Raw genomic sequence first — 16,403 nt, forward strand, 5'->3', positions numbered from 1 at the left:
CAGATCAATTCCAGCAAAGTCTCAGACAATTAATTTATACAATCCACCAAGCACTAAATGTGTCACAAATGAACCATGAATTAATCATATTCACATCTTCCAGTTTTACTCACTAAAGCAGGATGGACAAGAGGGGTGGATTGCAGGATGCTGAGTTGCCAGAAGTTGAATAACTAATGAATAATCACAATTTAAAGGTTTGTGCAGTTGCCGGACTGACTTAATGGAGGTTAGGCAGTGCCATTAAAATCAATAACAATGGTATTGGTGAAATGTGATAGCACCACTCACCAGAAACAAACTACGCCTGCTCCACATTTATCTCCACAAACCTTAATACTACCCTATCCCACACCCCAGTCCAGGAACTTCCCACATATGTTCAGGACACCACCCACACTCCCCACTTCCTCCAAAACTTTTGTTTCCCTGGCCCCCAATGCCTCATCTTCACTATGAACATCCAGTCCCTATATATCTCCATCCGCCATGACCAGGGCCTCCAAGCCCTCCATTTCTTCCTCTCCCGACATCCCCACCACTACCCTTCCACTGACACTTATTCATTTGGCTGAACTGGTCCTCATCCTCAATTTCTCCTTCGAATCCTCCCAGTTCCTCCAGACAAAAAGAGGTAGCCGTGGACCCCCACACGGGCCCCAGCTATGTGGAACAGTCTATCTTCCGCAGTTACACCAGCAACACTCCCCATATTTTCCTCCACTACATTGATGACTGCATCGACACCACCTCGTGCACCCACGAGGAGGTTGAGCAGTTCAACAACTTCAACACATTCCACCCCAACCTTAAATTCACCTGGACCATCTCTGACACCTCCATCCCCATCAACAGTGACCAACTCAACACGGACATTTTCTACAAATCCACAGACTCCCACAGCTACCTGGATTAGACTTCCTCCCACCATGCCTCCTGTAAAAATGCTATCCCTTATTTCCAATTCCTCCGCCGCATCTGCTCCCAGGAGGACCAGTTCCACCACAGAACACTCCAGATGGCCTCCTTCTTTAAAGACCGCAATTTCCCTTCACACACGGTTGATGATGCCCTCCAGTGCATCTCATCCCCATCCCGCACCTCTGCTCTCCAACCGCAAGAACAGAACTCCCAGTCCTCACCTTCCACCCCACCAACCTCCGTACACATCGCATCATCCTCTGCCATTCCCGCCACCTACAAACAGACCCCACCACTAGAAATATATTTCCCTCGCCACCCCCTCCACTTGCCATAAAGACTGTTCCCTCCGCCACTACCTCATCAGGTCCATGTCCCCCAACAACTCATCCTCCCCTCCCAGTACTTTCCCCTGCCATTGCAGGGATCGCAAAACCTGCGCCCACACCTCCGTCCAAGGCCCCAAAGGAGCCTTCCATATCCAAAGTTTCACCGGCACTTCCACGTCATTTACTGTATCCATCACTCCCGATGTGGTCTCCTCTACACTGGGGAGACAGGACGCCTACTCGCAGAGCGCTTCAGAGAACACCTCCGGGTCACCTGCAACAACCAACCCCACCGCCCTGTGGCCGAACACTTCAATCCCCCCTCCGCCAAAGGACATGCAGGTCCTGGACCTCCTCCATCGCCACTCCCTTACCACCCAACACTTCAGGTGTCGATTTTATGTGAACAGTTAGTGCTGTGAAATAGTTTCTTAACCAGAGTTCCATGACGGTTTCAAAGCGTTGAAAGTTATGATATGGTAACAGCAAAGAAGGGAGTCCATTAGGTGATTATACCAGTGCCATCTCTCCAAAGGAACTGATCAGTTAGTCCACACCCCTCCCTTTTTCCCTGAAACTGTCCTGTTATCCTTCAAATAATAATCTATTTCCCTTTTGGAAGCTGCAAAAAAGGATCTGAGCTTGGTGATCTGCAAGCTAATTGCAGCTCCAACAATTAGACTGTGCCAATTTATTGCAGGCAGTAGTCTGTTTCTAGGCGGAAGTGAGGACTGCAGGCGCTGGAGATCAGAGTTGAGAGTGTGGTGCTGGAAAAGCACAGCAGGTCAGGCAGCATCCGAGGCACAGTAAAATCAATGTTTCAGGCAAAGGCCCTTCATCAGGAGTGAGGCTGGGAGCCTTGGGGGTGAAGGGATGAGTGGGATGAGGTTGGGGGAAAGTAGTTGAGAGTGCAATATGTGGTTGGAAGTGGGGGGGTAATGGTGATAGGTCGGAGGAGCGGGTGGAGCAATTAGGTGGGATGGAAGGTGGGCAGGTGGGACAGGTCATGTGGGTGCTGAGTTGGAAGGTTAAGGTGGGGAGGGGAAATTAAGAAACTGGTGAAATCTACGTTGATGCCATGGGGTTGGAGGATCCTGAGGCAGAAGTGGCAGCTTGGGATGAGCTCAGTTGGCTAGACTGAGATTTGGATCAAATTAACAAAAACAGCACTGGGTTTGATCCCAGCTATAGCTGAGATTCACTCATAAGACTGTCTCTTCATCCTATTTTGCATTAAAAACAAATGATGGCACTTAGCCATGGTTTGGCCTGCCTTCAGGCAGTGAACTGAAGAATTACTGCCTTCAGAAGAATGTTCCAATATAAAATGACAGCATAAAAACATTCAAAATACAAAGCTTTGTGGACTGAAATGCTGTGCATACTGTAGAACTTGCTGTTGTTTGTGCTTCTGCCTCACAGAACTACTTCACAAAAGAGACAGTTGCCCAATATCCAGGCTGTGCTGCTACCAAAGAAAGCCGGCCACCCCGCAAGGTTTATGCCCAAAAACCGAGTGAGATCTGAGAAACGAAAATCAATCCAACAAATCAAAGTGCAAGTACTGCATTAACAATATCACATCAATCTTTCACATATGCAGATCCATGTTTATAAAATACCAGTTTGAAATTTATGGCCAGGTTTCAATGTAATTGTGCATATTGTGGCACCTCAACCTGAACACTTCATCCTAAAGTATGGGGCATGGTGGTATTTTGTTCTTTCCTGGAATGCAGGTGACATGGTGAAAGCCATGTTAAGTATGTCTTGTCTATCCCTAACTTTTCACATTCACTCAGAAGCTTTTCCCAGAGTTCTACCCGTGTCATTGGTACTGACATGGACCACAATCACAAGATCATCTTCCCAACGCAAGCTCTTCTCTAGCCTGGAACAGACGTAACAAAGGAGGAGAAAGTGAGGTCTGCAGATGCTAGAGATCACTCTCTGCTCATTCCTGAAGAAGGGCCTGTGCCCGAAACGTCGAATCTCCTGTTCCCTGGATGCTGCCTGACCTGCTGTGCTGTTCCAGCAATAAAGTTTCAACAGACGTAACAAACCCTGGTATCAGGCAAATAAAATCATCAGACTTGCACTTTTTGCTGCACAGAACAATGTTAATCCCCTCATTATAATACCCTCTACTATAACTGTTTCTTTCCTACCCCTCACCTGATCCCTCTTTAAAAATTATTTCTTGTACAATACAGTCTTGGTCAGTTAATCTACCTCACTATCATTCAAACAAACTAGAAGAAAATTCAAATCTGGACAACTGGAAAATCTGAGGTTCATGCTCTAAGGACCAAGGAGGACTCTGCATTTCTCAAATGTCATCCTTTTGCGCAATTCCCATTACCTATCCATGCTTCTACCCACTTAGGACTCAAACAGCAATTGAGATGGTGCAATTTGGCACTAGCGCACAATTTTCCTGGCAAGGGCAAGGAATTACCAGTGGCAGCAAATTAAGAGGCATCAAGCAGAACTGCTAGCCAATTAAAGACGGCAACCAAATTTCTAGAGTTGCCAACTCCCTTGTGGTGGCCATCAAGATAGGTAGTACTGAGGTTGCAGACACAATAAAACGTTCAACTCCAACTAATGAGAAGAAATAATGCAGTATCACATGATTATGTGCTCACTCTTGCAACTTCACAGCAAAATGGAGCCATGCAAAGAAGATTGATCACAGAATCCCTACAGTGTGGAAGCAGGTCATTCTGTACATCAAGTCCACACTGACCTTCCAAGGAGCATCTCATCTAGACCCACCCCATATCCTATCCTTACAACCCTGCATTTCCCATGGTCAACCCACAGAACCTGCACATCTTTGGACTTTGGGGGGGAAACCTGAGCACCTGGAGCAAACCCACGCAGACACAGGAAGAATGTGCAAACTCCACACAGACAGTTACCAGAGGCTGGAATCCCACCTGGGTCACCGGCGCGGAGGTAACAGTGCTAACTGCTAAGCCACCAATTTTTCTTTATCCTTAGAACAGTTAGGTGATTATAGAGGAGAAAATGAGGTCTGCAGATGCTGGAGATCAGAGATGGAAATGTGTTGCTGGAAAAGCGCAGCAGGTCAGGCAGCATCTAGGGAACAGGAGAATCGACATTTCGGGCATTAGCCCTTCTTCAGGAATTCCTGAAGAAGGGCTAATGCCCGAAACGTCGATTCTCCTGTTCCCTAGATGCTGCCTGACCTGCTGCGCTTTTCCAGCAACACATTTCCATCATAGGTGATTATAGAGTCATACAGCATTGAAACAGACCCTTCAGTCTAACCAGTCCATGCCGACCACAATCCCAAACTAAACTCATCCCACCTGCCTGCACTTGACACATATTCCTCCAAACATTTCTTATTCATGCACTTATCTAAATGTCTTTTAAACACTAACAGTAGCCACATCCACTACTTCTTCTCATAGCCACAGCACTTTACGTCTTGCTCAGTTCAGTTTTTAGGCAATGGAACTCCTACAATATTAATAACGGGGGATTCAATTATGGTAATGCCATTGAATTTCAACAGGAAATCAGTAGATTCTTCCTTCTTGGTGATGGTCATTGTCCAATACCTATGTAATGCGAATCCTACATGCCTTGTCAACCCAAGTCTGACTGTTGTCTAGCTCTTACTGTATATGGTCCTGGTGCCTGAGGAGTCGTGAATGCACAATCAGCAATCATTTAGAAAGCATTTCCCTTTTTGACCTAAGGATGGAGGGAAAGTCACTGACCAACCATGTCAAGATCTAGAACACCATCCTAAAGAATTTTTGCAGTGATGTCCTCGAGCGGAGATGATTAGTCTCCAACAAATATCACAACGTTCCTTTGCAGTACGTATGACTCCAACAGTGGAGAGTAATTCATGAGTCCCATCAACTCCAATTCTCAGTCAAATGTTGCCTTGACATCAAGGACAGTTACCCTCACCTCCTTTCAAACTCAGCTCTTTTGACCCAAGTTTGTAATGAGATCTAGAACCAGCAGAAATTCAGACTGAGCATCAGTGAAGTGCTGCACGGTGGCACTGCTGTTAATACTGTTCATCAATTTGCTAATAATAAGGATGCTGAAGTGGCAGTATTTGGCAAATTGGATTCACTAGGTGCCACTAACATAGCTGTACTCTAACAGCGTGACTCTGAGCACAGCTAGTTCTGGCACACAAGGCAAACGCATTTCTGGAATGCTGTCAGGTCCAGTAGCTTTTATAGTATCAAGTGCTTTTGGTTGTTGCTTGATATTACATAGAGTGAGTCAAATTGGTTGAAACATAGTATCTGTAGTGCTGGAAAATCCAGGGAAAAGACAGATCATCACTTAGCACTTCTAGCTGAAGATGATTGCAAATGCTTCAATCTTGTCTTTTACATTTATGGTGACGGCCTTCTCGGATGAGGATATTTGTGGAGCAACCATTGTCTCCCGTTAATTGTTTGATCGCCCAGAAACATTTACAAATGGGTTTGGTAGGACATCAGAATCTTGATCTGGTCAGTTGACAGTGGGCTCATTTAACTCTGTCACATTCTATAGGTCATGCAAGTAATCCTGAGTTGTCACTTTAAGAGGTTATCAGCTCATATAATTATGCCCAGTTGCTTCCCCAGCTGGCACTCCATGAACCAGGGTTAATCATCTGACTTAATGAAAACATACAGCAAAGGGAAATGCTAGGCCATTGCAAGTGCAGGGTGGGGGAGCAAACAAGAGTGTGCGAGCGTGCAAGAAAGGAGAGCGAGCTGGGAGAGGGCGTGATTTGGGAGGACCAGCAGATTTGTGACCTTATGTTTGGGCGGGGCGGTTGAAGCTAGAATGAGACCAGAACGGAGTCAGTGGTAGAGCAGAACTAGGTACTGGACCCTCCTTGTTGTCCCCACTGCCTGACTTCTGGACCTTCTTCCCTTCCCACTCCATGGGTACCCCCGTTCCTCATTAATCTCTCCAATCTTAAGCCCGGTTCAAAATTGCGCCCAGTTCCCTGCCCATGTGCAGTAACGCATTTGTGCTTGACATCACATGTGACGTCTACAGCACTTCAGCATATCAGCACTTAGAACAATGCATTCTCCAATGAGTACACATGTGTAGGTGTCCACAGTTGCCACTGTCAACTACCTTTGAATTTATATAATTTTGCAAGGTAACAGTACCACACAACTTGAAGGCTTTTTCAGTACCAAGATAGGAAATCTTTCTCACAAGTAGTGTGTGACAGTCACTCCTACCTATACAGTCATAGACAGATGCATCTGCAACAAATAGACAGGCAAGGAGAAACTGTAGTCAGTTCTTCCTTCTTGTTGGTTACCTCACCACTTGCCATAGAGCCAATCTGGTGGACATCATCTTCAAATCACAGGCAATTCTGTCAGTGGTAGTACCAAGATAGTGAGAGAGGGGATATCAATGGATGGTGATGGCGTGCCAAGGATATTAGCTGTAAGGTACGATTGAGTATGACAGTCAAAGGCTGTTGCTTGACAACTTTCTCAAATTTGGTGCAAGCCCCAAGATACTTAGTCTGCAAGCCTGGGTGCAGTATTATTCCAAGTGGCCACCCATGTGTAGTCATGGAGATACTGATGCCTTCCATCACCTTCTTACAATGTCTCTCACCTTTCAGCCCGTCTCTCATGGACTAAACGTCCAGGGCTAGATTTTCTTTTCCACTGAAAGCCAACCAAGATGCAATGTAATGTGAAACAAAGTTGTAAGTGTCTGCCTAGTCCTCAGACAGGATCAGCCTACAGCACAAAATGATCCCTAATTTAGAACTAATACACATTGTCACTAAGGAGTCACAGGGTGGCTGGTGTAAAATGTAAGTGTTGCATTGCTGCAGAAAAGAACACTACTCTTAAACAAGGGCAGAACACAAAGTTGTCGGCCGGTTATCAAACAATAACAATACAGAATACAGGAGTGTGTGCTTGGTAGCATGGTGTAAAGATAACAAACTCTCCGTCAACATCAGCAAAACTATTAAGAGCCGATAATCAACTCCAAGAAGCCAGGAGGACAACACTCTATCTACATCAGTGTAGCCGAGGTGGAGCTGGGTGAAAGCATCAGGTTCTTAGGAATGAGAATCACCAACAATCTGCCCCGGACTACCTAAATTTGTGTGTCAGTCAACAATGCCTTTTCTTCCTCAGGAGGCCAAGGAAATCGGCATGTCCATAAGGACTCTCACTTAAGCATTCTATCTGGATGCATCGTTGCACGATAAAGCAACTGCTCTGCCTTGGACTGCAAGAAAATACAGGAAGCTGTGAACACAGCCCATCACATAAGCCAACCTTCCATCCACACTTCTCGATACCTTGGAAAGGCAGCCAACATCAAAGACTCCGCCCACTCTAATTATAATCTCTTCCAACCTCTTCAGTCAGGCAAAGGATACAAAAAGTTTAAATATATGTATTAACAGGTTCAAAAAGAGTTCTTCCCCACTGTTATTTGACTTCTAAATGGACCTCCCAAGTTTCAAATCTAATGCTGATCTTGCTTATGCACGTTGTTTGCAGCCATAACTTTGCATTCCTCATTCTGTTCAAACATCCTATGAGCTTTGTACGTTATGATCTATTTGTAGTGCAGGCAAAACATAAGTTTTCACTGTTCTTCAGTACATGCAACAATAATAAGTCAAATCAAGTTTTGTTCTGCTCTGAACTGTGCTATAACTAAATTGGCAAAGTACTGGGCATTTGTTGTCTGATTAATTATAATCTGCCAGCTAACTCAATTTTCTAACCGCACCTGAAGATTAGTTATTTTAAAACAATTCATAAACATTACATACAATTAGTAGTAATTCAAAATCAACAGAACCCTTTCCTGCTCTAAATATTCAACAAGTAGAAGTTAATCCACATCCATTTGGGACAAAAGAAATTAAGTTTTTCAGAGTTTTTCCATGGTTCAAACATCCTTTCTATGAGCATAGTAACTTGGCACAGAAATGGAAAGCATGTATTTTATAGATTTCCTGCTCGCATTTTTTTTCCCACATGAATTTCATATACCCATGTTCAAATTAAACAATCATCGAAAGCACTGGTTTTACCCTGCCCAGCAGGTATAACCAGAAAGTAATACAATTTCCTGAAATCCACTTAGTCTCTAATATAGTCATAAAGCAACTGATTTAAAATGGCAGATTAAAATACAGCAGTTACTGGTACCATTTAAGTCTTTAGTTGTAAGTGAAACCATTCCACTGCGTTTTCCAACATCACAAAAGTAGTGAGACCCTTTCATTTCCATGAGTAATTCCTACAGTGTCTCAGTTCAAGCTGAAAACTGGACTTTTTTTTAAACTATCACTCAACTTAATCTCCTCACAGACATCTTTGGTCTAACTATTTGGTTGGGAATGTCCTTAGAGCTGTTTCCATTCCACCACTTCAATAAAGTGCAGCAGGAACCTTTTTTACATGTACAAGCTGACTTTCTGCTCCACTTCCAATAAAGTTATTCCAATGGATTTGGAGCAACTCCAAAGAAATTCCTGGGTTATCTTGCAATCTTTCTATTTCCTACAAAACTACCCTTTGCATTCTTTAGTACAAAAAGATATTCACAGTCTGCGTCCAATACGAACAATCCAAAAATAGCCAAGATCCAAAAGCCAATATGGATTCTGCCTGAGGTTGAGAGATTTGAGGTCTTCTACCTGTTTTGGACAAACATGGAGGGAATCACATGTATAGAGTATTTCGAACCATGCTTCAAAGAATTCAAGCTATTGTATCTCTACTAGCTCCTTGTCAGACCAATCCAATCAGTTTATCTAATTTTCTTTGAAGAGGCAAATACCTCAACCATTCGTGACAAAGGATTCCACACTGATAACAGTTAGAAATATCCTAACAAAAAGATTTTTACCACAAAGAGAGAACTTTTTATTCCTTAAAAAGAAAATATTGGGATGCTTTATTTCATATTTTAATTCTTTGCATCTAAAATCATATTTGTTCCTTGTTTCACTGTTCCCCAAAATATACTGATATTGCCTTCAGATCACCAAACAAATGTAATGAAGCAAAAATCCTAACACGAGCACATAGTCTGAATTTTAGTTTTAATTTTTTTTATATTTAATTTTTTTTTATAAACACCAAATGAGGAATAAAAATTTATGTAGCCCTATAAATTGCACATACCTACCATTTCAGCAGTTCAAAATTTGTACTCAAGGAGGCCAGATACAGCTTGAGTAACATAATAAGGTGAAATCAAAAGGCCAAACCCACTGGCATTATTTTGGTTGAAGTGGGGCAGAAGGTCTGTTAGCACACGTAAATAAATATCCTGCAGCACTTTATTGGAATAGAGTAGAAATGGTTTAAGTTCCAGTAGTTGCTAAGTGCTCAAAACCACCCAAAGTCTAAATAATTTGAGATAATGAATTGACAAGAGTGGCAAGTTGCCTTTCAATATTAGATGCTGGTATGTACATATTAAAGAACCAAAACTAGCATATCTCATTCTGAAAGATGAAAGATTTAATCTACATGTTTAATGTATCATTACAGCTCCATTATACTGTAACCCTTTTGCCATAAGTTCTGTGTCTTATGATCCTGTTCCACCTGATGAAGAGGCAGCACTTCAAAAGCTAATGCTTCCAAATAAACCTACTGGACTTATGACCTGGTATTGCGATTTTTTTAACTTCAATAATATGTCAAGACATATTTAGAAATATCACTAATTATTTATACAATCTAACAGTATTCCAAGAAAGAACAATTATTTTAGAGCCCAGTTTAAAAAACCCTTTAAGAAAATGATTCAGTTGAAAATGTCAGTTACATCACAAAGCAATCCCACATCATAGAAGCAAATTGTTTTCATGGTTACCAGACTGCAAAAAATGATCATAAACAGATTTCAAAAGCAATTCCTTAAAAGATGACAGCACAGTTACTTAAGTGATTAGACGATCATGACCTACAAAGCTAACTTGCTGAAAAGACATTTGCTTCAGCTAACACTATATAACCAAAAGCAGCATGCCAAAATTCTAATATACTAATAATTTTGAGCTCCATACCATTAACCTCTGCTCTACCTTACCCTATCCGCTATAGAAAATTGGGTCTAAATCTGGATCAACTCCAGACTTATTTTTTTCAATGTTCTCTTTGCCAACATCAGAACTAACACCCTTCACTAAATTCCATTCCCATAAAAAGATTGTTCAGGCTCATCTAACTGCAAAGACAATCAAATTTAAAATACTTGGTACAGTCAACCATCATTCTATGGCATCACCTCATCATACTTCAAGATATCACTGGCACCTTAGAATTCTCCTCTGAACTGGTTAATGAGTTTCCTACAAATCTCCATCCCCAACCTCTTCACTTCAGCCATTTCAACCATACACTCTGGAACTTTCAAAACCCCAAACATTTGTGATAGCTCATTGACAAACAAACACAAGGTCTTCAAACGACAGAAGCTTGGGACTCAATTGTAAAAACATAACTAAACTGAAGAGGTTTATTCAAATTACAGCCTTGACCAGCTCACATCTCGAAAAGCTCATGTCCTCCAAGTGGATTCAGCTGAAATTAAAGTATTAAACAACTCAACTACAGGAAAAAGAGCAAGAATTAGTCTCAAAGTGTATACAGATTGGAGCAACTCAATCCACGTTCAAGTATCACTAACGCTTTTTGTAAATGGAATGTAATAAAACTTTCAAAATGAAAACAAAAGTCAATCGCTTTGCGTGGATGAAAAGGCTCTTTGTGGGCTAAACACGTTTTTTAAAAAAAGCACACCCTGTCTAGGCAGCTACCCCATTCCCAACCCCATTCCCCAAAATTCCCAACAACACACTAGATCCCAAACCAGAAGCTGCAACAGCAAACAAAATCAAGGACCGACCAGATGGTCTCAATGGGGGGATCAGAAGGGGGTCTAGAATCAGCTCACAAGGCCTGGGCCGCAGCCTAAGCCTCGGCCTGGCGCTGCCTGTAGGCCGGCGAGAGGGAGGGAGCGTGCGGCCCCGGCTCCAAAACCATCCCCACTCACTTCTTCAGAATCTTCTCCTTTTTGATTCGGCTTCGTTTCTTGCGCGCCTGCAGAGCCAGAACTGGGAAACAAAACAACAGGGGAGAGAGAGAGAAGGAAGAAAGTTAGAGCGGAGACTGAGGAGCCTACAAAGCGGATATTTCTACCACTCCAGCGGCCAGGCCGAGCCGGTTGAAAACCTCCCTAACCTTTTCGGGAGCTCATGTTGGAAGCGGTCCCCACACAACCAACACCGCGCAAGCGCACACCCACGGCGTTTTCTAACCACCGTTCTCTCAACCCCCCTCCCTCCTGCAGAACCACCCATAACTGCTATTCCGACCTCCAGCCGCCAGGTGGGGGCCGCTCACGCCCCGGCTTCTGTTCCGACCTCCAACCGCCAGGTGGTGGCAAACCTCCTAGCGACACTGTCGCCCATTGACGTCACTGGAGCTATGTGACTTTTTGTTCTTTGTGTCCATGCTTTTGCTCATATTAAGTCTCCAAATGTTTTGACCATTTTGGGAAATATTCAGCGGTTCTGGTAGTATTAGACTTTATGGAATAATAGGTACAGTAATAATACGGTTCCAAAATTGGCTGAGTGGCAGGAAACATAAAGTAATGGTTAATGGAGTTTTTTTCCACATCAGGGTAAGACTTGTTATGTTGGGACCTTGGCTTGTCATGGTATGTGTTAATGAGAAAGACTGTGCTGTGAAGAGCATAATTTCAATATTTGCAAATCATACAATGCTTGGAAACATTGTAATTGAAGGAGAGTGGTGGAATGCTTTGGAGGGGAAATAGACAAAAAGTGAGTACTGCAGATGCTGGAGATCAGAGTCAAGATAAGTGTGGTGCTGGAAAAGCACAGCAGGTCAGGCAGCATCCGAGGAGCAGGAAAATCGACATTCATCAGGAATGGTGAAGGGTTCCTGCCTGAAACGTCGGTTTTCCTACTCCTCAGATGCTGCTTGACCTGCTGTGCTTTTCAGCACCGCTAACCTTGGAGGGGATACAGGCAAATTTAAAATGGAGGAGTCTAGGTAATGCATATTTGAAGGAAGATCCTGAAGGCACCTTGAAATGAAGGATACAATTATAAAAGGAGTGCAGAAGTGGATGTACCTGAGTGTGTATGTACATAAGTAATAAAAAGTGACCAGTTATTAAAATACACCTTTATTAATAGGGGTAATAGAGTATAAGAACAGGTAGGATATGTTGAACTTGAATTCAATTTAAGCTGAAGTACTGGGTCAGTTTTGGGCACACATCACAAAAAATGTGAAGGCATTGGAGGAATCACAGATGCTATTTATGAGAATTGTTCCTAAGATGAGGAATTTCAGTTATGAAGATAGATGGGAGACTATTGGACTGCTTCCCTTCAAAAAGAGAAGGCTGAGAGGAGGTCAAATTGAAGTACTCAAGATTGTGAGAGCAATGGACAGTGTAAATAGGGAGAAAATGTTTCCATTCATGAAAGTATTGGGAACGAGAAGGCATAGATTTAAAGTAACGAGTAAAAAAAACAAAAATGATATGAGTCAAGCAATGAGTGGTTAAGATTAAGAGTACACCAGATAATAGTAGAGATGGGTTCAATGTAGATGTTGAAAAATGAATTAGGCATAATATTGAAAAGGAACAATGTGTAGGATTTTGGTGAGAATGCATGGAAGAGGCTCTAAATTAAATGCTGTCTTGGAGACCCACTGTAGGAATGAATGATTTCATTCTGCACAGTAACAATTCTGTAATTCTGTGAAGCAAACACAGAGTTAATGTTTCAGGTAAATGGTTTTTCACCTGAGCTGGGAAAAGACACAACCATCTTTACCTTCTTCATCAATGGCTTTCCCTTCATCATAATACAGGGCAACTTCGATTAGCTGAATGACACGGGCAAGGAGTATTTTGTGTGGATAATCGAATGTTCGGATAACACAGTTTACCCAAGCATTGGGACCTTGCGATCTTGTTTGAATAATCCAAAATTTGGATAATTGATGTTTGGATAATCAAGGTTGTACTGTATTAGAATTGAGGATGATCACTGCTAATTGCACAATGTTCAGTATCGTTTGTGGCTCCTCACATCCTGAAACAGAACGTGTCCAAATGCAGCAAGACATGGAAGATATTCAGGCATAGGCAGACAAGTGGCAAGTAATATTTGCACCACGCAAGTTACAGGCTATAAGACACGGAGCAGAAGTAGGCCAGTTAGCACATTAAGCCTGCTCCACCATTCAATGCGATCATGGCTGATCCCTTGATTCCCTTGCTGATTAAAATTATATCTGTCTTCGTTTTGAATATACCAAACAACCCAGCCTCGACAGCCCTCTGAAATAAATAATTGCACAGATTCACAAACCTCAGAAAGAAGAAATTCCTCGTTATGTCTTTTAAATATTTGACCCTCATTCTGAGATTATGCGCTTTGTTCCAAGACTCTCATACAAGGAGAAACAACCTTTTTGTATCTACCCTGCAACTTGTGATGGCTCTCAGCCTGGCTTCTCGCCAGTTCAGAGAGGTGTCTCGGCTCAGTGTGTAACTGGATCCTGCACATGCATGTTTCCGAGAGAAAGGAGAGACTACAGTTTCAGCAACATTGATGGTATCTGCTGTAGCGGTGTCAACAACAGAGCGAGATTAATGGAGAATCCATCAAAGACTGTTAAACTTTTAACTGATTCCTTTATTTTCCCAGTTTAAACTATGAAAGACTTAATGTAAACTATCTATTTCTTTATTTTTCTACCATTCTATGAAGTAATGCTTAACGTTTTAACTCTTGTTTCTCTTATTATTTTGTGCCTAAGCTTTTTTTGTACAGAGGTACTTTGGTACCTAAGATGGTGCTATCCGTGGCGACAATGTACACTTTTCAATGTGCTCCTGTACTTGAGTACAGAGTCATAGAGATGTACAGCACAGAAATATCCTTTGGTTCAACTTGTCCATGATGACCAGATATCCTAAATTAATCAAGTCCCATTTGCCAGCAATTGGCCCATATCCCTCTAAACACTTAATCATCTACCCATCCAAACGCCTTTTAAATGCTGTAATTGTACCAGCCTCCACCACTTCCTCTGGCAGCTCAGTCCATACGCGGACCACCCTTTGCATGAACAAGTTGGTCCTTACGTACCTTTTAAATCTTTTCTTTCTCACCCTAAACCTTTGCTCTCTGCTTCTGGATTCCCGGAACCCAGGGAAAAGACCTTGTCTACTTATCCCATCCATGTCCTCATGATTTTATAAACCTCTGTAAGTCACCCCTCAGCCTCTGACGCTCCAGGGAAAACAACTCCACCTTATTCTGCCTCTCTCAATCACTCAAACCATTCAATCCTGGCAACATTGTTGTAAATCATTTTTGAACCTTTTCAAGTTTCACAGCATCCTTTAGGAAGGAGACCAGAATTGTACACAATACTACAAAAGTCACCTAACCAATGTCCTAGACAGCCACAACATGACCTCCAAACTCCTATACTCAATACTCTGACTAGTAAAGGAAAGCATACCAAATGCCTTCTTCACTACCCTATCTATCTGAGACTCCACTTTCAAGGAGCTATGAATCTGCATTCCAAGGCCTCTTTGTTCAGCAACATTCCCCAGTTACCACTAAGTATATAAATCTTGCCCTGATTTACCTTTCCAAAGTGCATATTTATCTAAATTAAACTTCATCTGCCACTCCTTGGTCAATTGGCCCATCTGATCAAGATCCTGTTGTACTCTGAGGTAACATTCGCTGTCCACTACACCTCCAATTATGGTGTCATCTGCAAACTTACCAACTATAACACCTATGTTCACATCCAAATCATTTATATAAATGGTGAAAAGCAGTGGTCCCAGCACCAATTCTTGTGGCACACCACTGGTCACAGGCCTCCAGTCTGAAAGGCAACCCTTCACCAGAACCCTCTGCCTTTGAGCCAGTTCTGTATCCAAATGGCTAGTTCTCCCTGTATTCCATGCAATCCTACCTTGCTAACCAGTGTACCATGAGGAATCTTGTCAAATATCTTACTGATATCCATATAGATCATGTCAACTACTCTGCCCTCATAAATCCTCTTCTTCAAAAAGCTCAATCAAGTTTGTGAGATATGATTTCCCATTCACAAAGCCATGTTGACTATCCCTAATCAGTCCTTGCCTTTCAAATGTAAATCCTATCTCTCAGGATTCCCTCCAATGAGTTGTCCACCACTGATACCAGGCTCACCTGGCTTTTCCTTCCCACCTCTGTGAAATAGTGGCACCACTTTAGCCAACCAGTCTTCAATCTCGAGCACCTCACCAGTGATTATCAATGATCCAAAGATTTCAACAAGGGACCCAGCAATCACTTCCCAAGCTACCCACTGAGTTCTAGGGTTCACCTAATCTGGTCCAGGGGACTTATCCACCCTTATGCATTTTAAGACATCCAGCGCCACCACTTCTATATTATGCACATTTTTCAAGACATCACCATCTATTTCCTCATATTCTATACCTTTCATATCCTTCACAGTAAACACTGATGCAAGATACTCATTTAGTATCTCCCCCATCTTCTGAAGTTCCACATATAGGCTGCCTTGCTGATCCTTCAGGTACGAGCTGAAAAATGTGTTGCTGGAAAAGCGCAGCAGGTCAGACAGCATCCAAGGAGCACGAGAATCGATGTTTCGGGCATAAGTCCTTCTTCAGGAATGACCCTTCAGGTAACCTATTCTCTCCCTAGTTAGCCTTTTGTCCTAATGTATTTATAAAATGAATCCTTATCCATATTTGCCAAAGCTCGCTCATGTCCTTTTTTTTGCCCTCCTGATTTCCCTCTTCAGTATACTCCTACTGCCTTTATACTCTTCTAAGGATTCATTCAATCTCTGCTATTTATTCCTGACATCTGCTTACTTTTCTTAACCAAAACCTCAATTTCTCTAGTCATTCAGTCATTCAGTGGGCGGCGTGGTGGTACAGTGGTTAGCACTGCTGCCTCACAGCGCCTGAGACCCGGGTTCAGTTCCCGCCTCAGGCGACTGACTGTGTGGAGTTTGCACGTTCTCCCCGTGT

General features: G+C 42.7%; 1 protein-coding gene across 1 annotated transcript in view; it reads right to left on the minus strand.

The window, feature by feature from the left end:
• LOC122563186 (SRSF protein kinase 1-like) overlaps nucleotides 1-11,619 on the minus strand; it is an 85,828-nt gene extending 74,209 nt beyond the window's left edge. The window contains exons 1-2 of the mRNA XM_043716709.1: nucleotides 11,516-11,619; nucleotides 11,328-11,388 (exon numbers count right to left, since the gene is read on the minus strand). Coding sequence (XP_043572644.1) covers nucleotides 11,328-11,388; nucleotides 11,516-11,531 — 77 coding nt within the window. The 5' untranslated portion in view covers nucleotides 11,532-11,619. The remainder of the gene's footprint in view (nucleotides 1-11,327; nucleotides 11,389-11,515) is intronic.
• Nucleotides 11,620-16,403: the final 4,784 nt, after the last annotated feature.

The sequence above is a fragment of the Chiloscyllium plagiosum genome, chromosome 26 (genome assembly GCF_004010195.1).
Source record: "Chiloscyllium plagiosum isolate BGI_BamShark_2017 chromosome 26, ASM401019v2, whole genome shotgun sequence".
Lineage (NCBI taxonomy): Eukaryota > Metazoa > Chordata > Chondrichthyes > Orectolobiformes > Hemiscylliidae > Chiloscyllium > Chiloscyllium plagiosum.